Source organism: Camponotus vicinus, unplaced genomic scaffold, assembly GCF_025532165.1.
Source record: "Camponotus vicinus isolate PSW18456_S1 unplaced genomic scaffold, iyCamVici1.0 SCAF_7, whole genome shotgun sequence".
Taxonomy (NCBI): domain Eukaryota; kingdom Metazoa; phylum Arthropoda; class Insecta; order Hymenoptera; family Formicidae; genus Camponotus; species Camponotus vicinus.
Window position 1 is genome coordinate 2,029,082 of NW_028141979.1, and position 20,468 is coordinate 2,049,549.

General features: G+C 34.7%; 5 protein-coding genes across 8 annotated transcripts; 3 read left to right on the forward strand and 2 right to left on the reverse strand.

The window, feature by feature from the left end:
* The first annotated feature begins 2,712 nt into the window (after window positions 1-2,712).
* LOC145974117 (doublesex- and mab-3-related transcription factor A2) lies at window positions 2,713-8,962 on the forward strand. The gene is made up of 3 exons (XM_083103912.1): window positions 2,713-2,945; window positions 5,942-6,193; window positions 6,331-8,962. Exons 1-3 carry the CDS (start codon window positions 2,736-2,738, stop codon window positions 7,012-7,014), a joined length of 1,146 nt encoding a protein of 381 aa, XP_082960038.1. The 5' UTR covers window positions 2,713-2,735; the 3' UTR covers window positions 7,015-8,962.
* Hyx (cell division cycle 73 hyrax) lies at window positions 8,521-12,121 on the reverse strand. Its single transcript, XM_083103897.1, has 4 exons — window positions 11,962-12,121; window positions 9,901-11,171; window positions 9,274-9,415; window positions 8,521-9,007 (listed from the first exon to the last, which is right to left on the reverse strand). The coding sequence occupies exons 1-4, from the start codon at window positions 12,090-12,092 to the stop codon at window positions 8,971-8,973; spliced, it is 1,581 nt and encodes a 526-aa protein (XP_082960023.1). The 5' UTR covers window positions 12,093-12,121; the 3' UTR covers window positions 8,521-8,970.
* A 107-nt stretch (window positions 12,122-12,228) lies between these two features.
* On the forward strand, window positions 12,229-15,461 carry Vha26 (V-type proton ATPase subunit Vha26). Its single transcript, XM_083103906.1, has 5 exons — window positions 12,229-12,428; window positions 12,990-13,165; window positions 13,334-13,502; window positions 13,638-13,821; window positions 14,031-15,461. The coding sequence occupies exons 1-5, from the start codon at window positions 12,396-12,398 to the stop codon at window positions 14,147-14,149; spliced, it is 681 nt and encodes a 226-aa protein (XP_082960032.1). The 5' UTR covers window positions 12,229-12,395; the 3' UTR covers window positions 14,150-15,461.
* On the reverse strand, window positions 14,897-17,644 carry Rad60 (DNA repair protein Rad60). Of its 4 annotated transcripts, none has more exons than XM_083103902.1 (7): window positions 17,494-17,644; window positions 16,873-16,975; window positions 16,688-16,751; window positions 16,391-16,562; window positions 15,969-16,169; window positions 15,727-15,871; window positions 14,897-15,641 (listed from the first exon to the last, which is right to left on the reverse strand). In XM_083103902.1, exons 2-7 carry the CDS (start codon window positions 16,931-16,933, stop codon window positions 15,340-15,342), a joined length of 945 nt encoding a protein of 314 aa, XP_082960028.1. In that variant the 5' UTR covers window positions 16,934-16,975; window positions 17,494-17,644; the 3' UTR covers window positions 14,897-15,339. The 4 variants fall into 4 exon arrangements, with proteins under 4 accessions (XP_082960028.1, XP_082960029.1, XP_082960030.1 ...); XM_083103903.1 differs by having other exon boundaries at window positions 17,499-17,643; XM_083103904.1 differs by lacking the exon at window positions 17,494-17,644 and adding an exon at window positions 17,167-17,307 and having other exon boundaries at window positions 16,454-16,562.
* Window positions 17,068-20,463, forward strand: Dus3 (Dihydrouridine synthase 3). The gene is made up of 5 exons (XM_083103896.1): window positions 17,068-17,675; window positions 18,153-19,374; window positions 19,647-20,014; window positions 20,099-20,227; window positions 20,324-20,463. The coding sequence occupies exons 1-5, from the start codon at window positions 17,593-17,595 to the stop codon at window positions 20,394-20,396; spliced, it is 1,875 nt and encodes a 624-aa protein (XP_082960022.1). The 5' UTR covers window positions 17,068-17,592; the 3' UTR covers window positions 20,397-20,463.
* Window positions 20,464-20,468: the final 5 nt, after the last annotated feature.

A 20,468-nucleotide genomic window follows, 5' to 3' on the forward strand; every position in this document is an offset into this window, starting at 1 on the left:
GGATACGCACGCACCCTTCCTAAATTTATTTCGCACAAATAACGACGACAACGTTAGTGTAATTTATGACGGACCATATCAATAAATCATATCAGCAAACGATAAAAAAAAAGAAAGAAGGAAAGGAGGATATCCTCGATTGTGCGAACCCGAGGCAAGAGAGGCGAGTGAGTTCTCAACATGTGCTTTTAAATGCAACGAGCTCTCCTGTACAAAAGTATCGCCGCGATTGCGAGCGATCGTTCCTGCTGATAATTTACGTTACATTCGTCGGGGGAAATTCGTACTTACCGAGTTTACTTTGTATAGATAAAATTTGTTCTTTTAAATAATCATGCCTATTTATAATATATGTAAAAAAATTTTGAATTAAGAGATTTATATTTTTTTTTATTAAAATTTTTTCCTCTCTCGTCTATAAAATCATCATCCTCTGATCATCGATTCACTTTGAGAGAGAAAATATAAATCATGCAACAATTTAAAATTTAAAAATTGTAAGTACGAATTTGCCCCTTGACTCGCGTTTGCTTAGGCTTAAGCTTGCCGTAAGTAATGATTTGTTATTAAAGCAACTTCCCTCCTAATCTTCTCATTAATTGCGCGATGAAACGACATACAACGCTTCAAATCGAGATGTGCGAATTAAGAGTAATAATAGACACGAGATAAAGGAAACACGAATAGAGAGAAAAGTCGCGCATGTGGAACGGATTTAAATGATTAAACAGGGATTACTCGACGAAGCCTTTCAAACTGAATAATGTTGAGCTGAATGAGACAGGCGGAAAATTGCAATATCACTAATTTCATATATATAATAATTACGTTACTTTATTCTTATATAATTGTGGAAAAGATCTGTTGCTCCGCCAGTTTCACCCCTTTCCTTTGAATAAAATATCAGAGATCCACATAATCCAGACAGTTTTAATTAAGATTCGAAATGTTAGATTTACTCCGAATTCTTGCTCCACTTTTAGGACCGCCTCCGTAAAGGCCCTTAATTTCTTCGCATCGATTTTGCGACGTCATTCAGCTCGGAATTTTAAAGTTTGAAAGGCTTTTTAACTGCCGAGCTGGAAGAAGAACATCCAACGACGTGAAAAATTCTCTCACGCATTCAGGACACGCGAGGACAAAGTGAAGCGGGAAATCGCGTTGCCACTCTCTGTACACGCTAAATACACACGTTCCACACAATTATTGCGAGAGTGCACGTAGAGAATGGCGCAAAAGGATGTCTAATTATCTATTTAAATAGCGACCAATACACGCTGGAATAAATAGATTTGTTATTGCGACGAATTTGCTCATTCATTATCAACCGACGAACCGTTTACCAGCTACGAACCTGTACTCGTGAGAATTAAACGATCTTGATTCTTGGCAATGCACTTGTTTCTGTCGGATTATCCTGCTCAGCTTCCATTTCTCGTCCTCGAATCCTTGTCACTTTATTTTAGAAAGATAGATGAATTAAAATGTATAATAAATTATGCGATATAAAGCGGTCATTTTTAGAGAATTTCCAATTATTCTAAAATTTAATTTCTCTGGCTCGATATCGTTCTTAATGAAGACCTTCTTAAGAGTAAGAGCAAATGTATGTGCGCTAAGAAATTTAATATATGAATTTATATATTAAGAAATTTTTAATATATGAATTTATATATTAAAAAATTTAATATATGAATTTATATATTAAGAAACTTAATATATAAATTTAATATTAAAAAATGAAATATATTATGTTACAATCGATTATAACATTTAATTGTTCTCAAAATTGCATTTGCTTAGTTTTTTTTTATATTAATCTTGTATTTAATTCGCATGTTCTTCCCATCCTCGGCGGGATGTAACACTGGAAAATAAGGTAAAATCACACACATACGGACGTACACATACTAGCGAATTTATCCGCGATTACGATACCCTACGATGCGAGATCTCTTGTCTCGCGGTAGGAGTGGCGACAAGGGTAAACACGACGGAACCAATCGCCGAGGAAGGGTGGTCCAGCCGGTGTTTGTCTTCTCGATTCTCCTCCGTTCCTGGGGATGCTACGGAAGAGCCTAAACATCGTGTACATCCGCGGCCAATCGAACCGAATCGCCGTCAAGCCGGAAGAAACGAAATCCCTCAAGTCGACTACTAGATCGCTCCGGACTCTTTTCGCGCAGTTTCGAATTAACAATCGCCAAGAACTGGCGCGCGAAAACGCCATGTGTCACAATCCTCACCTTCTTCGCATTGTTCGTTTAATTTCTTCGTGCGTTTTGTTAGCCTTTTTCAAGACAGAAAGTTGAATATTCAACTATATAACCGCAAGAGTTCTTTTATCTTAAAATTATCAAGCATTGATAGTTAATTGCATAGGGGATTTTTCCATAATTAATCATTTGCATATGTAATTGTTAAAAGTTTCAGTATATATTCACATACGATTAACGTGTGGATATTTATCCGTCAATTTTCAACTATCAATTCAAAAGAAAATCTTCCACATGCATATCAATAATTCTAACAACAAAGTCGCGACGCGAATATTGCTCGTTATTCGAATACTTTTCGGGTATTAGTAAAAACGGGCGCGAATATAGATAAATAAAATAATCGGAATATTTTTATTGATACGATTCTACGACATTCGTGTGTGAAAAAGCGTATATGAGCGATCGCAAATAAGTAAAAAAAATCAGTCGATATTCAATTCGCGGGGGAACATCACCATGCTTCGTGGCAGAAACAAGAACAGGGTGGAAAACAACGAGAACAACGAGGGAACGGACAGCAAACAGAGGAGACCGAAATGCGCTCGTTGCAGAAATCACGGTCTCATCTCGTGGCTGCGGGGTCACAAGCGAGAATGTCGTTACCGGGAATGCCTGTGCCCTAAATGTTCACTGATCGCCGAACGGCAGCGTGTGATGGCCGCCCAGGTAAGCAAGAATCTCCAAATCCATTAAACGATCGAAAATCCTCCCTCTTTTCTTGTTTTAATCTAAAAATAAATAAATCCTATAATTCTTTTCACATTTTAATTTACTCGAATATATTAAAAAATTACGAAAATGTCAAATCTGAGTGTCGAATACCGAGTGTAAGCGAGTATAAGAATGTCACGTATTCTTGCTTCATTCTCGCAGTCTACTAATTTAGTACGCGCGAGAATTATCTTTGCGCTTTGAGCAACGGAAGGAAAATGTGAAAGAAAAATGTCAATTCGCTGCACGCGCAATTGAGCGTAATTAACGCGCCTCCGATATTTTATTTCGCACGATTCACCCTCGATATTTAAAGGGACGTCCGATCGGAGCTCGTTATTGTCAAGCTGATGGAAAGAGAATCTCGCATAGTTCCTTTCTGTAAAAAAAAAAAGAAAAGTTTAAATTCATGCTGTGATTAATTCATTTATTTCGAAAAAAGAGGTAATATCACGAAATCAAATTGCGTAGCAGATGGAAAACAAAAGCTGCGAGCCCTCTGTTTTTAATTCTGCAAATTGCAATTTCTAACAGCAACGGTATTTAAATTATGCGTTATTACACGAGAAAATTCATTTTTATTTTCTTCTTTCAATTTTATAATTTCTTTCGCTCATTCTCTTATTGTCAGAAATTGACATCGCTGAATAAATTAATCACGAAAGGATTTAAGATTTCATCTCAAGTAGAGCATTTTTCAAATCTTTGTCGGAATAATCGCAAATGAATAATGGCGAAAGTCATCAATCTTTCGAATTTGGCAATATGATCGTATGCATAATGCAACATATCGCCGCTCGGTTCTCGTTCTCGAGAGGAGGACGGAAACAGGCGACAAGAGGAGAGAGCGGGGGTGGGGCAGAGGGGACAGCGAGATAAATTAAATCCATTAACGCTCGGTATAGCGTTTCATTTCTGTTTGCATAGGCATTATGACACTCGATACTTTGTTTGCGGCGAGACTCTCGATGCGGTAAACGTTCGCGCTACCCCTGGTATCTTGAAACGAAAATAGTCGACGCGAGAAACTCGTGGTGGGGTTGCGGTCAAAAACAAAATACACGCCCGTGATCATCCGTCTAACGATAATTGCCGGTGTACGGCCGAGCAAACCGCGCGCGGTTTTGCCGCGAGAAAGTTTCGCGCGAACTCCGTAATCCGCGATGATTAACGCGATCGTATCACTCGGAGAAGTAATATTATCGGGATTATACTGGGGGTACGCGGCTTACTGAATTCTACATAAACGGACACGCTTATGGCATTTACGTTTTACGGTTTTTTGCAATCCGACAAGTCTCACCAAAAATTCATGACAAAACCTTTCATCCTCTAGAGCAGCGTTTCTCAAACTGGAGTCGCGTTGACCATATCAATGGAATTGCAAAATAAAAACAACTTAATTTTATGTAAAAAGAATAAAACACATTTTCTGAAAAAAACAAACACATATTTATTAAACACATTTATTAAAAAATTGGGCATATTTATGTAAAAACTACTTTATTAAAAAATTACAGTTCAAAGTCAAATTTTTTAAATAAAAACCGTTTGAATTCGGTCATATAAGTTTGAAGTCGGTCATATAAGTTTCTATTAATATTAAGCTTTTAGGTCATAAAATATTAATTTTATTATTTTTTATTTTAGGGGATCATAGGGTTACAATATTTGAGAAACGTTGTTTAGAATGAAAATATCAATTTCATGTGATACGAAATAATGAGTATGTAATATTGATATATATAATGATGATATATTAATATAACACACAGATATGCTGTATTATGTTAAATGATTAATATATTATATATAACATTATATTATATATATTAATAAATTTTATATATATATATATATATATATATATATATATATATAAATTATATGTATATTATATATTAATACATTATTAAATTATATTATTTGACTCATATTCTGTAAATGAGACTCTTTGTAGCAAATGCTATTGTAGCGAGTCGGAAAGAACATGTGGCGATGTGATCGGCCGAATGAAATCGGATAGTTATACCTTTCAATGATCGAACGAGATTGGAGAAAATGGAACGAAGAAGCGGTTAGTAGATTCTCTCGGCATCAGCGACGTGAAAGATTATTGCGGGTGGTCCAGCTTGGAATAACAGCGCGGTAAATGCGCCTCGTACATAAGCGACGGGTCCATTTATAAGTCATGATCCATCACGATTCGATCCCTATATACTTGCTATCTATAAGGATTTATATATGACATATGTGCTTCTCTCTATTAATTATGTTATGTAGAACCGCAGATCAATATCATATTTTTATTCGTTTCAATCTTCGTTATTTTATTCTTCTGTAATTAATTTCTAATCAGCCTGAAAAGAAGTATATACTAGAATATCTTGTTGTAGCGTGATGTTTAAAAATTTGTTTGTTACTTAGAATGCATTTCAATTATAATTTAAAAAAAGTATATCATGTATATATTATTTTTTTATTAATAAAATATTTTCCAGTATTATAATTTTTCTTTTAAAGATTTTTGCATCTTTTATTTTTAATAAATTACATTTACGAGATAATGTAATCATCTGTATTAAAATTCATTTGCTTTTAAACAGCGTGGAAGAATTTAAATTTAATTTTTCCAATATCAAGAAATAAAAACAAAAGGCTAATAAAAGCTCTTTACTATATAAATTTTTTTTGATGCGCTGAGTATTTTTACGTTATTGCTAAAGATAATTCTAAAGTAGATTGAAATGTCCGGAACTATTTATAATTATATTAAAAAATGCTATAATAAACTATTTTTATGATACACATCCGCGCTTGGCTTATTTGCTCTTTGTCCTTATTTTTTAACATTTTGTATTATTAAACTATGTCATTACCACGTACTTGGTTTCATTTTATAATTAAAATTTTTCCATTCGAGATGGATTGAAACAGCTATTTTCGACAAGGTTGCCCTAAAGAGACAGCAAGCTGCGGAGGACGCGATCGCCCTTAAAATGGCAAAGGTAGCGACCGGACAGAAGCTCGATCGACTTCCGCCAGGGAAGATCTTCGGAATGTCTGTGACGGAGCCAAAATCAACGGTGGATCAAGATGAAGATGCAATTCTCACTTCGAAGAAGCTCGATAAAATTCCCGAGGATTCCAAGGATCTTCCATGTGCATCGACCAACGATGCTTCTCGTCTTCAAAATTATTCTGTACGTATAAAATAAAATTTAAAAAAAGAAGCAAAATAAGGATACTCGAGTCACATTCAATTTAGTTCGTTAATTAAACATCGTTAAACACAGTTAAACACAGTTCACCATAATTATCTTTCGTAATTCACTCTCAGGACGACTTGGAAAACTGTTCGAAATCCAAAAGTCTTCTCTTCGATACGAGCAAGCTGGAGAGTTCCAAGCAATCCATCCCGGTGTCTCAGACCTCCGTGGAAACTCTAGCCCGTCTCTTCCCGAACACCAAGTTGTCGGTCTTGCAACTGGTGCTGCAACGCTGCGGCCAGGATCTGCTGAAGGCGATCGAGTACTTTGCCAGCGATAGCCTGGGTATCGTTGAACCAGCCATATCCACTATTGGTCACGCGTCCTCGGCCTTTCGACCTCCGCAGACGACGATCAGCGTCGACAGCGGTCCTGGGGAACAACAGCAACCGATTTCCGGTACGATGCTGGCACCGATCTATACCAGCCTGTCCAGAAACGTTTATGGGGACGCGGGTTACTGCTTGTTGAACATCCTGCCGACCGCGGAGCAGCTCGCCAAGGGTACCGATCTGCCGATCGCGAAAACCGCAGCCGAGCCTCAGGAGGCCGTTGCGCTAAATTTTCGCTACAACAATTATTTTACTCCCGTGCAACAACAACTGAGAGACGCGCACTTGTGCGCGCAAGTGGCGGCAGATCGATTGTCGGCTGCTAGATCAGCTGGCATCCTTCATCATCTTCCACCTGCCGTACTGCCAGGCATCCCTTGCGTACAGCCGAATTGCGCGCAGTGCAATTACAAATTTGCATGAATCTTTTTTCTGAATAAGAAGATAGTTAAGAGATAGATTAAGAAAAGAGAAATATTTATCTCGGATAATCGTTGGAGAAGGAAATCTCTTGATGCTAATTTCGTTAAAGAAAGTCTCATAAAGAAAAAAAATTAAAAAAATTAAAATCGTAATTTTTTGGCCATATTTCAAAGGCTCGTGTTTTTTTTTTTGATTGAAAAATGATAGTTACATAGAAGTTATAAAAAAGAGCGAGGGTGAAAATATACATTGGTGCATAAAATTTCGTTATACATATGTCGACCGATTTTTAATTATTACATAAAAGAAAAAGTAACAATTTTCTGGGCGCAGGAGAAAAAGGAAACAACGCGATAATTGAAAAGAAACGCGAAGCAGTCGCGGACTTAACAATAGAGACGGAATCGCAGATACCGTTGGGGGTAAATTCGTCGTATTTGTCGAAGTAATAGGGCGGCGGTAATCTAGTTAGAAATATTTGATCCACCATCGTGTATAAACAACACCGGTCGGTCAATCGTACCATAGTCGAAGCCGCGCCGCGAGCGATTTACTTTGGCTTTGGTTTTTGAGGGAAAGAGAAAATGCCGTACGTTGCCGTATTCGCAACCTCTCCCCTCTTATGCCGTGAATCCTCGTCTCGTCTTTTCTCCCTCGGGAAGATCTCGGCGGCATCGCGTTTCGAATTACAAAGCACGCGCGAAGAAATTTAATACCGCTATCGACCGTCGAAATGTAATCTTCCTGCTCGCTTGAGAGAATCGGTCGAGGCAATTTTTCGTCATCATTTTTCATCACTTCGCAATTATTTTTTATGCTTATAGAACACTCGACCCTTTTACAATTAAAGCTAAAAAATTGTGAATGACTGCATTTAACGTTGAACGCACAGAATGAATGGATTTGACACGTTGAATGAAAGTTAATCACGGTTCATTTACAATCAACGTCGGTGCAGTCGTTAAAATTAAAATTCTTCAGCTGAATCAAAATGCGGATGCGAAGGTTCGCACGTGCGGAGAATTTTAATTTTTCCATTGACACTGTAGATGAATAATTTTTACTTGGATTTTTTTACACAACTTACGTTATCGTGCTCGATTAATAAATGTGAAAAATATTAATTTCTTGTAGTCTCGAAAATGGATACAATTTTGTCAATCTTAATCAGATAAATAACAATAATATTGAAAATGAAAATTATATTTTCCAATTTCTGATGAATTTCAAAACAACATAAATAATACATCTTTCAGATAAATTTCATCATATGATTAATCATTCCAGAGTTGACTCCCGTTTCTACGCGATATATCAAACTAATTTATTAAATTTCTATTACGTGGACGAATCTTGCGTGGGCGGAAAATTGTAAAAATTATTGATATATTTTTTCCCCAATATTAATATGATAGTCCCCACTGACATAGATGGATAGATAGGTAAATTCTTCAGGACCACATATCACACACAACCAACATTTATATATTCTCAATCAAGAATAGAAATTGCTTAACTTGATGTTTTATTAATTATCAATAACAGGCACATCAGTTCGCGCTAATTATAATCGATATACTAAATCTATACGCGTCAGAATATGTGTTGAATCACAAACAGGATAATAAATCTCTCGGCGGGTAAATTGATTACAAACAATAAACAAGTCGAGATTCGCTGCTAGACATTACAATCTAAAAATCTACTACGCTTAAAAAATGAATGTTTTTTTATTAAATGATAATTATCAAATAATGTAATTATTCGTAATTACGTTGCCGAGATGCGTCAATTAAACTCGATTCGATTTCGCATTATGATACGCATTTATATTTATGTAGATATACATATACATATATATATGTTACATTTTTTCGAACCGTATGTACAACTCTTTATGAAAATATCTAAAAAATATTGAGAATACTTATACAAATCTGAATCATGTATTAGGATTCAGAAACGAAGATGCGGCTTGTTCTTGATCATATGTCTGCAAAGATAGAATTTATATCTTAAATTCGCGCGGATATAATAATATAAACGTGTAACTATCCCTACACATGTAAAAATTGTTACTTATATAAAATCATAAGAGAATTTAAAATATAAATTACATTAAATTAAAAGTTGATAATAATAAGCAAAGAATTAATATCAGCTTAATTAAAAATTTCAGAGATAAAATTACATTAGGTTGATACGTGCGTGGGTATGTGTATGTACACATGATAAAAAATTAAATTTATAAGTACTCACTTATCAAGATGTTCCCAGAATATCATTAACGCCGCTCTATCCAAGTGCCTCTTTGTCCGGCTCAATTCGATCACCGTGACTGCCCAACGTGCTACATTCGCGTCCAGTCTCATCTCATCATATTTCAAGTGAAATGCGCATACTGTAAGACAGAAGAGAGATAACACGTGCTTACGTTCGAAATACGATACTATTATTGTTCAAAAGTTTGTGATGAGCATCTTATAATTTTAGATAAAATTATATATTTTTCTTATATATATAGACATAATTGTTTTATTTTTTAAATATTGATATTTATTTATTAACATATATTTTATTTAAGAAAAATATTAAATATTAAATAAAATTATACATATAAATTTAGAATATTGGCAGGTAAAATTGATCTTTTTTTCAGGATGTTTTAAACTTTTGAACATAACGAAATATTGATATATGTATATATATATACATATATCAATATTTCGTTATGTTCAATATATATATATATATATATTTTTCTCGTTCTGCAAAAATTTTAAAAGCTTATAAATGTATTTAATGTAGCCCTTACAATATAATAAAACGCTTAATTCATCTTTGTTTGTTATCTATAATTCTATAAAAAAAATTCAACACACGTACTTTTCGAAAAGATTTCTACTGGATTGCCATCAAATGGCCAACCCTTAAACTGCCACGCTGGTCCCATAACGAATACAGCAACGACTCTTTCCCAGTCGGCATTGGTGAGCTTCTGCGGATTATCAACAACCCGATATGGCACGGTTAGGCCGCCTTCCTTACGCCGTTGAAGAAGTACCTCATTCTCACGTTTACAACCCTGCGCTCGTTTGTCCTCATTACTAATGTACTTCAGATCCTGAAGAATGTCCTTGGTGTTATACATAGTGATGAGGGACGTATTAGCGCTAGGAATGATAATGATGGGTGTTCGGCTGGGTCGTTTGTTCTGCGCGGCTTGCTGAGGCGTCAACTTTGCGGCGGAGGTGGGCAACAAACCGGAAGTCGGCGTGCTGGACGGATTGGTCGGTGGTTTTCTCACGGCGGGATTTGTACCCTCGGTCACGGATTTCAGCGTCATGCCGTGATACGTGCCCATGGTGTCGATCTTGAAGCCTTCCGTTTCCTCCTTCTGCCGGATAAAACGCTCCTGATCGTAACGATTGTACACGGCTGGCTGCGGCAGGGGTCGCATGGGTGTCGAACGTGGCGTCACCATCGGCGTGGGCACAGCCGGGCCCTTCTGTCGACCCTCCTCGCGCGCTTTAATGCTCTGCAGGATCGCGAAGATGTTCTTCGCGAAGATCTTGCCGCTGCTCTGCAGGATCGTAGCGCGGGTCCGCCACTGTCGCTCGCGCGACACGATGTCCTTGGTATCGTCCACATCCATGTCGAGAATAACGCGCAGATCCGAGCCCATACCAATGTCGTCGTTCTCCTTGATGGTGGTGCGCTTCTTCGCCAAGCGTTTCGCCTTGATGGCGGCGATCTTCTCCACCGACATCGCTTCCGAGAGTGATTTGATATTGTCGACGGTAACTGACGCTTCCTTAGGAGCATCCAGACGCGCGGCCAGCTGTTCCTTCACTTTCTGCACGTGGGTCTCCTCGAAACGGGGTTTCTTCGACGAACCGCTCTCCAGGCCATCTTCGGCGGCGCGTTTCACTTGCGTTGGAATCTCCAATGGTGCCGATTTATCTATGGCGGCTGATGTAGCGGTCTCGCCATTGAGATAGGCCAGCAAATCCTTTCTGTCAGGTCGACGTACCACCGGGATATTCTCCGCGGCCGCTTGTCGCACGTATACTGGATGTGTGAGCTGGACATGCTTGAGCAGAAACAAGAGACACTCGAGGGTATAGTATTCCTTAGGTGTGCCTTCCTTTCCGGATCTAAAAACAGGAAGAAATGTTAGTGTCTTTTGAATATTAATTGCAAAATGCACAAGATACATTTTCATCATAAATATATATGTATCTTTCCATATTCTTTTAATAAAATATAAATATATAACTCCCAACTTTTGATATAAATTATTTTCTACGAACATATGTTTGTGTGACTTTCAATTGAGAGACAAATATCAAAAGCTAAATTGTTAAAGTATATTAATAACTTAATAATAATTTAATTTTAATTATGAATTAAAGAGAGAGCGGACATAAAGAAATAGAAATCTACTTTAAAATGAACAGTCTCGTAATGAAGACTTGCAATAACTGAGATAGAAAAATTCAAATTAAATACACTTCAAAATAAGAATTAATTAATCTATATTAAAAATTAAATTATTAAACATTATTAAAAAAAAAACCTGATTCAAAAATAAAAAAACAACAGTGAAAAAAAAATACAAATTCTGTAAGTAGAAATTTTTAGTTTTGTATCTTAAGATTCAAATTTTAAGGAGATGCCTTGGTGAGAAAAATTGCAGATGCGTTAAAATAAATATTCGCGCTTCTAACATGATTTCCGACTTTCGTCCACACTTTGCACAACATTAATTTCGAATTGCATTTGTTTATTTATCATCTCACGAATTCTCGTGTACAGGTTCGTTCTCTCTCTTTCTGTCCACCCTCGCTGCCTCACTCGTTCTCCCTTTAAAGATGGAAGTCGGGCACACGCAGATTGCGGTCGCGCGAGAACCAATTCCGATATTAATCCGAGATAAACGCTCACCCATAGGTCAGATAATTGGTCTTGACGTTCTTCGGCCAGGAGAATTCGCCGAATATGATCTGATTCTCGCGCTCGATTATCTCCTTCTTATTGACATTGTACTGTCGTAGCAGACTCAATGGATCCGCCATGATCGCGACCTGAACTGATGTGTATCGTGTTGTATTCCGCACTCTGGCCGCACGCGCAACACGTAAAGGCGCATTCGCACGAGACGAGCTGCCGGTCGAGGTCGCGACTGTCGCGTTTGCGTGTGCGTTTCGGAACGTTTTAGTCACATTTTCGGGTCATATGACCGACGTTACGCGAGAATTGACGTGCCGTCTTAGGCGTTGACTCGACTTCTCTTCTCTTCGCCGCGATTCTCGAGCTGTGTAGCTGTCGACAAATTTCTTCGTTTAACTCTTCGAGAAGAGGACACCCACGGCTTCACCATGGCACTCAGCGACGCGGATGTTCAGAAGCAGGTTAATAAAGAGAAATCCTGGCTATTTCGCGACTTCTGTCTCTCCGACATCGCTTATAGCGAGAATCGTATATATTCTCGGGCTCTATTAATATCTTTGCGATTATTTGTTAATATGCTGTATTGTTTTTCGTTAAATATGTGTCTTCTTTGATATCTGTGCTGTATATTATATAGGATTCGTAAATTTTGAAATTGTATCTTGTGTAAATCAGAAACAGAAAGTGGAGTAAGTTTGGGCTTTTAGAGAAAAGTCGGATCAATAAATAATCATTTGTAAAATTTTGACAACAGTTGACGTTTCGTCGAATAAATTTTCTTTCTACATGTGTTTGAATGTATCTGAAATTTTTGGATTTATTTTTTATATAATCAAGCAAAATTAAACTTTTGACTACTACATATGATATTTAAAAAATATATATTTTTATCTAATCTATTATATACATACCTGAAAAAAGATATCATATATTAAAAAGCCTCTTGAAAAGATCTGCAAACACTAAATTTTATATATTTATTATTATAACAAATTAAAAAAAAATATATTGATATATTATAGATCAAGCATATGATGGCTTTCATAGAACAAGAAGCCAATGAAAAGGCAGAAGAAATAGATGCCAAAGCAGAAGAGGAATTTAATATTGAGAAGGGACGTCTGGTACAACAACAGCGTCTTAAGATAATGGAATATTATGAGAAAAAAGAAAAACAAGTTGAGCTACAAAAGAAGATGTATGTATGAGAAAAATATTATACTCAATTATAATAATATAATAAATTATATTAATCTATGCATAACTTTAAGAAAAATTTGATTATTTTACCAGTTTTTTAAAAAATTGTTAGAATTATAAAGATCTCTAAGACATGCTACTATTATTCATGTTTTTATTCTTATAGACAATCTTCAAATATGCTTAATCAAGCCAGATTGAAGGCTCTAAAAGTGCGTGAAGATCATGTACGCAATGTTCTTGATGAAGCTAGAAAGAGATTAAGCGAAGTAATTCATAATACTGCACAATATGGAGAAATCCTTCAGCTGTTAATCATCCAAGGCCTTTATCAAGTAATATTTATATAATTTTAGATATCTGTTTTGCTGTTACAATTTTTATAATTTTATTATAACTATAAAAATTGCAAAAGCAAATTTAATGTGATTGTAAATTATTTCTGTGATATATTGTGTATGTTTATGCAGCTAACAGAATCAAACATTATTCTTCGTGTACGTCAAGTCGACATACCTCTCGTGGAATCTCTTCTTGATTCCATTCAGCAAGAATATAAGCAGAAGACTAAGAAGGATGTTACCTTTAAAATTGATCCCGATAATTTCTTATCCAATGAAAGCTGTGGAGGTGTAGAATTATTAGCATCCAAAGGTAATTACATAAAAAAATTTTTGTTGCATTAATCATTACCACAAAAATAATTAGAAAATATATGTTGCATAAATTTACTAGTAATCTTTGAATTCTAACTTTGTTCGAAATCTTTGATTTTAATAAGACAATTATATGTTTGGCGCATTATTGCATATTATATTTAATTAATATATCGATACGCGAAATAATCTTTAATCATTTTGCAGGGCGCATAAAGATCAGCAATACTTTGGAAAGCAGATTGGAGCTGATAGCGCAACAGTTGGTACCCGAAATCCGTATCGCTCTGTTCGGTGTTAATCCTAATCGTAAATTTAATGATTAAATTATTTTCTTCAACGGTTACTTGAAATTCTCCAAAACATTCCCATTTAACAGCAGATTGTTATAGCATTATAAAAAAAAAATATTATGTAGAAAAAAATTAGTACAATTAACGAAATTCTTTGTTTGATATTTTTGATGAAAGTATTTGATGGATTACTGTGCAATATTTATCATTGGAATAGTTGTAAACTGTACATTGCTCTTCAAAGACGTCCTTTTAATCTTTTATCTTTCCTATCCTTCTTTATTCCAACAGGTAATCGTGAACTTAAAGTATAACAATATGTCAAATATTGCATTGTTAAGTAATTGTATATCAATTATTAAAATTACCTGTTAAAAATCGGTGTTCATAAATAAAACAAAGTGTACTTTGTCAGTTTTTTAGCCGGCTAGGAATGTTAACGCGGACGAAATGTATATTAATGATAATAATCGATGTTTTTGACTGCTTATGCTAAAATGAATAGCGATCGCAAGAAGAATATAGTACAGTCGGTATATTGTGCAGAATCGTACAAACAAAAGTATGGAATGTGCTTTACATGTATATAAGTATGATACACATTTATATACTTATAGAACATGTCAGTATGTTATCATGTACATTATGTATAAATATAATAATGTATTGAGTAGATTATTGATTGTTGATGTATAAGAGTATCTTTGAAAAATAGTTCTACAAGAGTAATGTAACACAATATCGAACTGGATATGTCTTTTGAGTTTACACACAACAAATAATTATACATAAATATGTGTATGTATGATTATCCAATATTTTTATTCGCTGCAATATTATATTCATTTAATGTTAAATATTCTTAAATCTAGACCCGTCATACTCTTGCAAAATTTGTATAGGTACTATATATATTTCATATTATACGTATAAATGATATAATGAAGCATGCGCGAATAAATAAAAGTATCTCCTGCTTGGAAAAGTTACTGCTGATAATTTAAATGCAGTTTGATATTGATTTGAAAAGTTGATTTATATCCTTTATTTTATTAGATTGTGTGTGAGACTTATATATTTTTGCAATTGATATAATTTATTTATATAATGACATAAATTAACATTGGTAACAAAAAAGATTATATAGTGCAAATACTTAAAGCAAGAAAACTATATAAGATTCGCTAAATTGTATGAAAAATTTACTATGGTTTTATTACATATTATGTAGAAATGTGAAGATCAATACATGCTTCTTCTTCAAGATCTAATAATTCCGGAGTATCGGTCGGACTTATCTGTTCTCCGTCGAAATAAAGCTTGAGGTTACTCTCTTTTATACCAAGTTGTCTGGCACAATTAGCAAATAATGCTTTAAATTGTTGATCCCTTTTAAGTGAGATAATCAATGATTGCTTCTTGTTGGCAGTTTGTACTTTAATAGTACATACATTATCGTCGTCATTATTCTTCTCTTTTGATAACTCTTTTGACATATTCATACCTGGGTGCACTATTCCACCATCTGCATAAAACGTAAAACGATCGTTTACGATTATATTATTATTATTATTATTATTATCATTGCAAAATCAATAACTTGCTTATACCAAGTATATCTATAACTGAAAGCTTGAGCGATGCTGGAGTATCAGTATGATTAATGATTTTATCTTTCTTCATGATTAGGATTTCATTCATAGAAACTTTCTCCAAATCGGCATAATATTGAAAAATTCCTTGGAAATTGTCATGCTATAATAAGAATATTGATGATTACAGAAAGATATGTATCAAATGCATAATAAGATGACACAAGAATATATTACAAGCTGATAATAAACATACATACTCTACGCATACTTAATCGATCGATTCTGTTTGATCTCCAGAATACTTTAATATTTATCTCATAATTGTCATCTTTGGTAGAAATTTCATCATCTGACAATGCAACCACATCATTATAGATTTCAGGAATTGATTCAGGCAATTGATTTTCTTCAAATGAAACTATCTCCACATCATATTCTAGATCATCAACTGGCGGATGCTGAAAAATATTGATATACCAAACATGAAAATCACATATATTCCTTCTTATATATCAAACATTGATATATTTTACACATAATATAAATGTATTTATTTCGAAAATAAGCTAAAAATTGAAAATCTTATTTCAATAATTATCAAAAACTTGAGAGCTGGAAAGATAAATAGTATACATGTGTATACATATACATATAAATATAAAAAAAAAAAAAAAATTACCCTTCTCCTAGTTTGCCTAGCAGTAGCACGAGCAGTAATACCTTTATTTCTTCTACTTCTTACCATCCTCCTTTGTGTTTGTGTATCATCATTGTATGTTTCTTTACCATTTGTCTCTTTACCATTTATTTCTTTATCATTAGTTTTTTCATCATCTCTTTGCTGTTCAATGCTAAAGAAATAGAAGAAATTATAAATATTTTTCATAAAATATTACAATTGCAATATGTTCTGTTATATTAGCTGAATGCTATACTTTAAAAAATAAATTTTTATGATTTCTGAATAAATACATACTTGATGGAAAAATTCCCTATCTCTACAGAAGGTTCCTCTGTTTTAAAGCGTTTTTCTTTTAATGCTGAAAACAAATATCCATAAAAATTATGTATCCTAATATAATTAAAATATTACATATAGATCTCTTCAATATAATACTTCACATAGTTTATCATAATTAGATATGATAAAGAAAATATTACCTTTTAAACGGCCAGCAAAATTTGCGTATGGATCATCCTCATCCGAAGAGACATCCATCATCTTATCTATTATGAATATTCATGCAATTTGACATATAACTTCCTGGAAAATAAATAATTCATAAACTTAGAATAATAAAATATTCATTCACAGAAATCTTGAGACATTGTTATCTGTCAAGTGTGACTTCTGCAAGATCAAATACTATAAATAAACAAATCAATGGTGTCCATCAATTTCTTCCGTTATTTCGAGATAATAAGAAAACAAATATCTTAGTTTATCGCAAATACCTAATATCTTCACTTTGAATCCGAAATGTAAAATGTAAACTAACAATAAGAGAATTTCGCGATGAGATTCTTCTATCGTGAGAACTTGCAAAGAATCCTAACCAATTCTAACCTAACGCTAACCTAACCTAATCTAACTTTGCCATATGAGAAAAAAGTGCGCAACTTTCGATATCCTCATCAAGAATCACCTCGAGAAATAATGCAAATTATATTTCCAAATAAATTTCAAAAGATAAATTAAAATATAATTATATGTTATATACATACAAAGGAAATGTCACACAAATAATATTATATAGAAAGAAGGTGAAGAATAAATAATACCATACTCCTTTTGTGCTAGAAGTTCGCTTCCTCCAGAATCTTTGCATAGATTAATTACACTTGATCTCTACATCGGAGAGTGGATACACGTGCGTAGAAATGGCGGATTACGAGAAGTGCGGAGACTGTTCGGTCGATTCTGGCGAGGATAAACAGAAAGGCGTTTGCCTCATAAAAAAAGAGTACGTAGATATATACCACGTGGCTTATGTCAATTATTCGATTATCAGTGAATTTTATATAAATATAAATGCAAGTATTTATTTCCTTCTTAATCTTTAAAAATTGTTTCTATTACCTTATGGCTTTGTCACATGGTTTAAAATCATAGAGAAATTCATTTGACTTATAAGTCTTTATTTATATTAAAACCTTGAAGGATTTATATTCTTACAACTTCTTATATTAAATAATATATTAATTAAAATATGTATCTCTTCATATTAAATATATGTATCTCTTTTCATATTAAATATATAAATTAAATAATATTTTTATATAGTTTCCATAAAAATTTGAAATATTTTGAATATCATTGCATTCGCAAATTAATTTTTGCATGTAATTCACTATATATTTGAATGATAAGCAGTTACCTAGTTGTTACATTATCTTTTATTTATTGTTATCTCATAATTGACATATTTCTGATATTGTAGATTTGTTATCGAGGATCACTTGAGACAGTTAAACGAACAACACTTGACAGAGATAGATAAGGAGAAAATATCTGTAAGCACAGAAGATGCAGATACATCAGCATTGGATGAAACACCTGTTAAGAAGCTCAAATTGGATGACAAGAAAGAGAAGCTCAAGGGTCAAAATAAGGCCAGACCGGTTCCATTTAAAATCTCCAGGGAATTGCATCTGTGTCCTTGGATTGCGGATCAAACAGTGGATGAGCCTGAAAAGAAATGCCTAAATCAACGCTGTACGTTTTTGCATGATCGGAAGGAGTATTTGAAAATTCGACCAAAAGACATTGCTACAGAATGCCATCTTTTCAATTTGACTGGCAGGTGTCCAAGAGGTATTACATGCAGAATGGGCTTGCGACACATAACTGAGGATGGTTTTAACATTATTGACGAGGAGAAATTCGAGGAATATACAAACCGCCCACCAGCCATAAAAAATCACTTATCCAAAGATTTACAAAATAAATTGCGCAAGCGCAACTTTGATTTCTCCAAAGCAGAAGCGATCGTCAAAGTTAACGATCCATCTAAAAACAAGACACAACTATATAGTTCAGATAATGAAATAGAGGACAAAATACAAACGAATAATTTTAACTGTGATAACTCACATGATAATATGAAGGAATTGAAACTCGGACCTGTGGACGACAGCGATTTAATTAAATTACGACAGACAGAAAAGAAGAGGATCGACTGGAATGGCAAAATATTGCTGAGTCCTTTAACCACAGTGGGCAATCTGCCTTTTCGAAGGATTTGCAAAGAGTATGGGGCTGATATCACCTGTGGCGAGATGGCATTGGCGCCAAAGATACTGAAAGCCGCACAAGAGGAATGGGCGTTAGTAAAGCGACATGAGAGCGAAGATATCTTTGGTGTGCAGCTCTGCGGCAATAATCCAGGAGTACTAACGCGATGCGCCCAATTGTTGAATCAGGAGATCGACGTGGACTTCATCGATTTGAATCTCGGTTGTCCGATCGATCTGATTTACAGAAAGGGCGGCGGCAGTGGTATGCTTAATCGATTGCATGTACTCGAGAGCGTAGTAAAGTCTATTAGTCAAGTGTTGGACATACCGTTAACTGTTAAGACCAGAACTGGAGTCTACATAGATAAGCCGATTGCGCATAAATTGATGCCGAGATTTCGAGACTGGGGTGCATCTATGATTACTGTAAGTGCGTTGAATTTATTCTTATATCCTTATATTCTCGTTCTTATAAGTTATGTTTGTCTCATCAAAGAATAGAATTTTTATACAACATTAAGTTGTGTACATGTTATATCACTGTAGAGTAAAATATTCATATTAATCATACAGAAATATTAAAAGAAATTATTACTCGCCTTGAAAAAGACATCAGATATATTATACATGATTTTTTTTCGAAAAGATCAAAAGATTGTTTTTTTTCAGCTTTTATTAATGTTCGGCGATTCTTCCAGGTTCACGGTAGATCCCGTGAACAAAGATACACAAAACTGGCCGATTGGGAGTACATAGAAAAGTGCGCTTTGGCAGCACAGCCGATACCCGTATTCGGAAATGGCGATGTTCTGTCCTTTGATGACTATCAGCGAATGAAAAAGATCTGCGGTACAGTGCAAGGCATCACTATCGGACGCGGAGCGTTGATTAAGCCATGGATCTTCACCGAGATAAAAGAGAGAAAATTGATCGATATCTCGAGCACAGAGAGATTCGATGTTCTCAAGAAGTACGCAAATTATGGACTTGAACACTGGGGATCCGATACACGTGGCGTCGAAACCACCAGAAGATTCATGTTGGAATGGATCTCTTTCCTTCATAGGCAAGTTCGAGAGAAGAATTTCTCTCAGCTGTTACATATAATATTTTTCAATTACATTCATTTACATTTTAAAACATGTTGCAGATATGTTCCTGTAGGAATTCTAGAAAGGCCACCACAAAGAATTAACGAGAGGCCGCCATTCTACAGAGGTCGCGATGATATGGAGACATTGATGGCCAGTTCCAATTGCGCCGATTGGGTGAAGTTATCGTAAGGCCATTTTTCAAGATTATTAGCTTTCATTGAGCGAAGCAATTGTCAATCACGCATAATCACGAATTTATTAATAATTTAATTTATTTTTAGCGAGATGTTGCTCGGAAAAGTGCCTGATGGATTCAATTTCTTACCAAAGCATAAGGCAAATTCATGGAAGTAAAATCTGTTACAGAAAAAAAATTATAGAGAAACATTGTCGAATAATGTTCTTATACAATTCTTCGTAACAAGC

What these genes read in the sequence shown, in the direction of transcription:
- LOC145974117 (XM_083103912.1), top strand. Translation starts at nt 2,736, where the DNA reads ATGCTTCGTGGCAGAAACAAGAACAGGGTGGAAAACAACGAGAACAAC. An exon ending in AGCGTGTGATGGCCGCCCAG is followed by an intron (nt 2,946 to 5,941) that starts GTAAGCAAGAAT and finishes ATTTTCGACAAG; the next exon opens with GTTGCCCTAAAGAGACAGCA. An exon ending in CTCGTCTTCAAAATTATTCT is followed by an intron (nt 6,194 to 6,330) that starts GTACGTATAAAA and finishes ATTCACTCTCAG; the next exon opens with GACGACTTGGAAAACTGTTC.
- Hyx (XM_083103897.1), bottom strand. Translation starts at nt 12,092, where the DNA reads ATGGCGGATCCATTGAGTCTGCTACGACAGTACAATGTCAATAAGAAG. An exon ending in AGTAGAAATCTTTTCGAAAA is followed by an intron (nt 9,416 to 9,900) that starts GTACGTGTGTTG and finishes TCTGTCTTACAG; the next exon opens with TATGCGCATTTCACTTGAAA. An exon ending in TTCTGGGAACATCTTGATAA is followed by an intron (nt 9,008 to 9,273) that starts GTGAGTACTTAT and finishes CTATCTTTGCAG; the next exon opens with ACATATGATCAAGAACAAGC.
- Vha26 (XM_083103906.1), top strand. Translation starts at nt 12,396, where the DNA reads ATGGCACTCAGCGACGCGGATGTTCAGAAGCAG. An exon ending in GTTGAGCTACAAAAGAAGAT is followed by an intron (nt 13,166 to 13,333) that starts GTATGTATGAGA and finishes TTATTCTTATAG; the next exon opens with ACAATCTTCAAATATGCTTA. An exon ending in AGAATTATTAGCATCCAAAG is followed by an intron (nt 13,822 to 14,030) that starts GTAATTACATAA and finishes ATCATTTTGCAG; the next exon opens with GGCGCATAAAGATCAGCAAT.
- Rad60 (XM_083103902.1), bottom strand. Translation starts at nt 16,933, where the DNA reads ATGATGGATGTCTCTTCGGATGAGGATGATCCATACGCAAATTTTGCT. An exon ending in TTTTGCTGGCCGTTTAAAAG is followed by an intron (nt 16,752 to 16,872) that starts GTAATATTTTCT and finishes ATTTGTTTTCAG; the next exon opens with CATTAAAAGAAAAACGCTTT. An exon ending in ATAGGGAATTTTTCCATCAA is followed by an intron (nt 16,563 to 16,687) that starts GTATGTATTTAT and finishes CTATTTCTTTAG; the next exon opens with CATTGAACAGCAAAGAGATG.
- Dus3 (XM_083103896.1), top strand. Translation starts at nt 17,593, where the DNA reads ATGGCGGATTACGAGAAGTGCGGAGACTGTTCGGTCGATTCTGGCGAG. An exon ending in GGGGTGCATCTATGATTACT is followed by an intron (nt 19,375 to 19,646) that starts GTAAGTGCGTTG and finishes CGATTCTTCCAG; the next exon opens with GTTCACGGTAGATCCCGTGA. An exon ending in TGGATCTCTTTCCTTCATAG is followed by an intron (nt 20,015 to 20,098) that starts GCAAGTTCGAGA and finishes AACATGTTGCAG; the next exon opens with ATATGTTCCTGTAGGAATTC.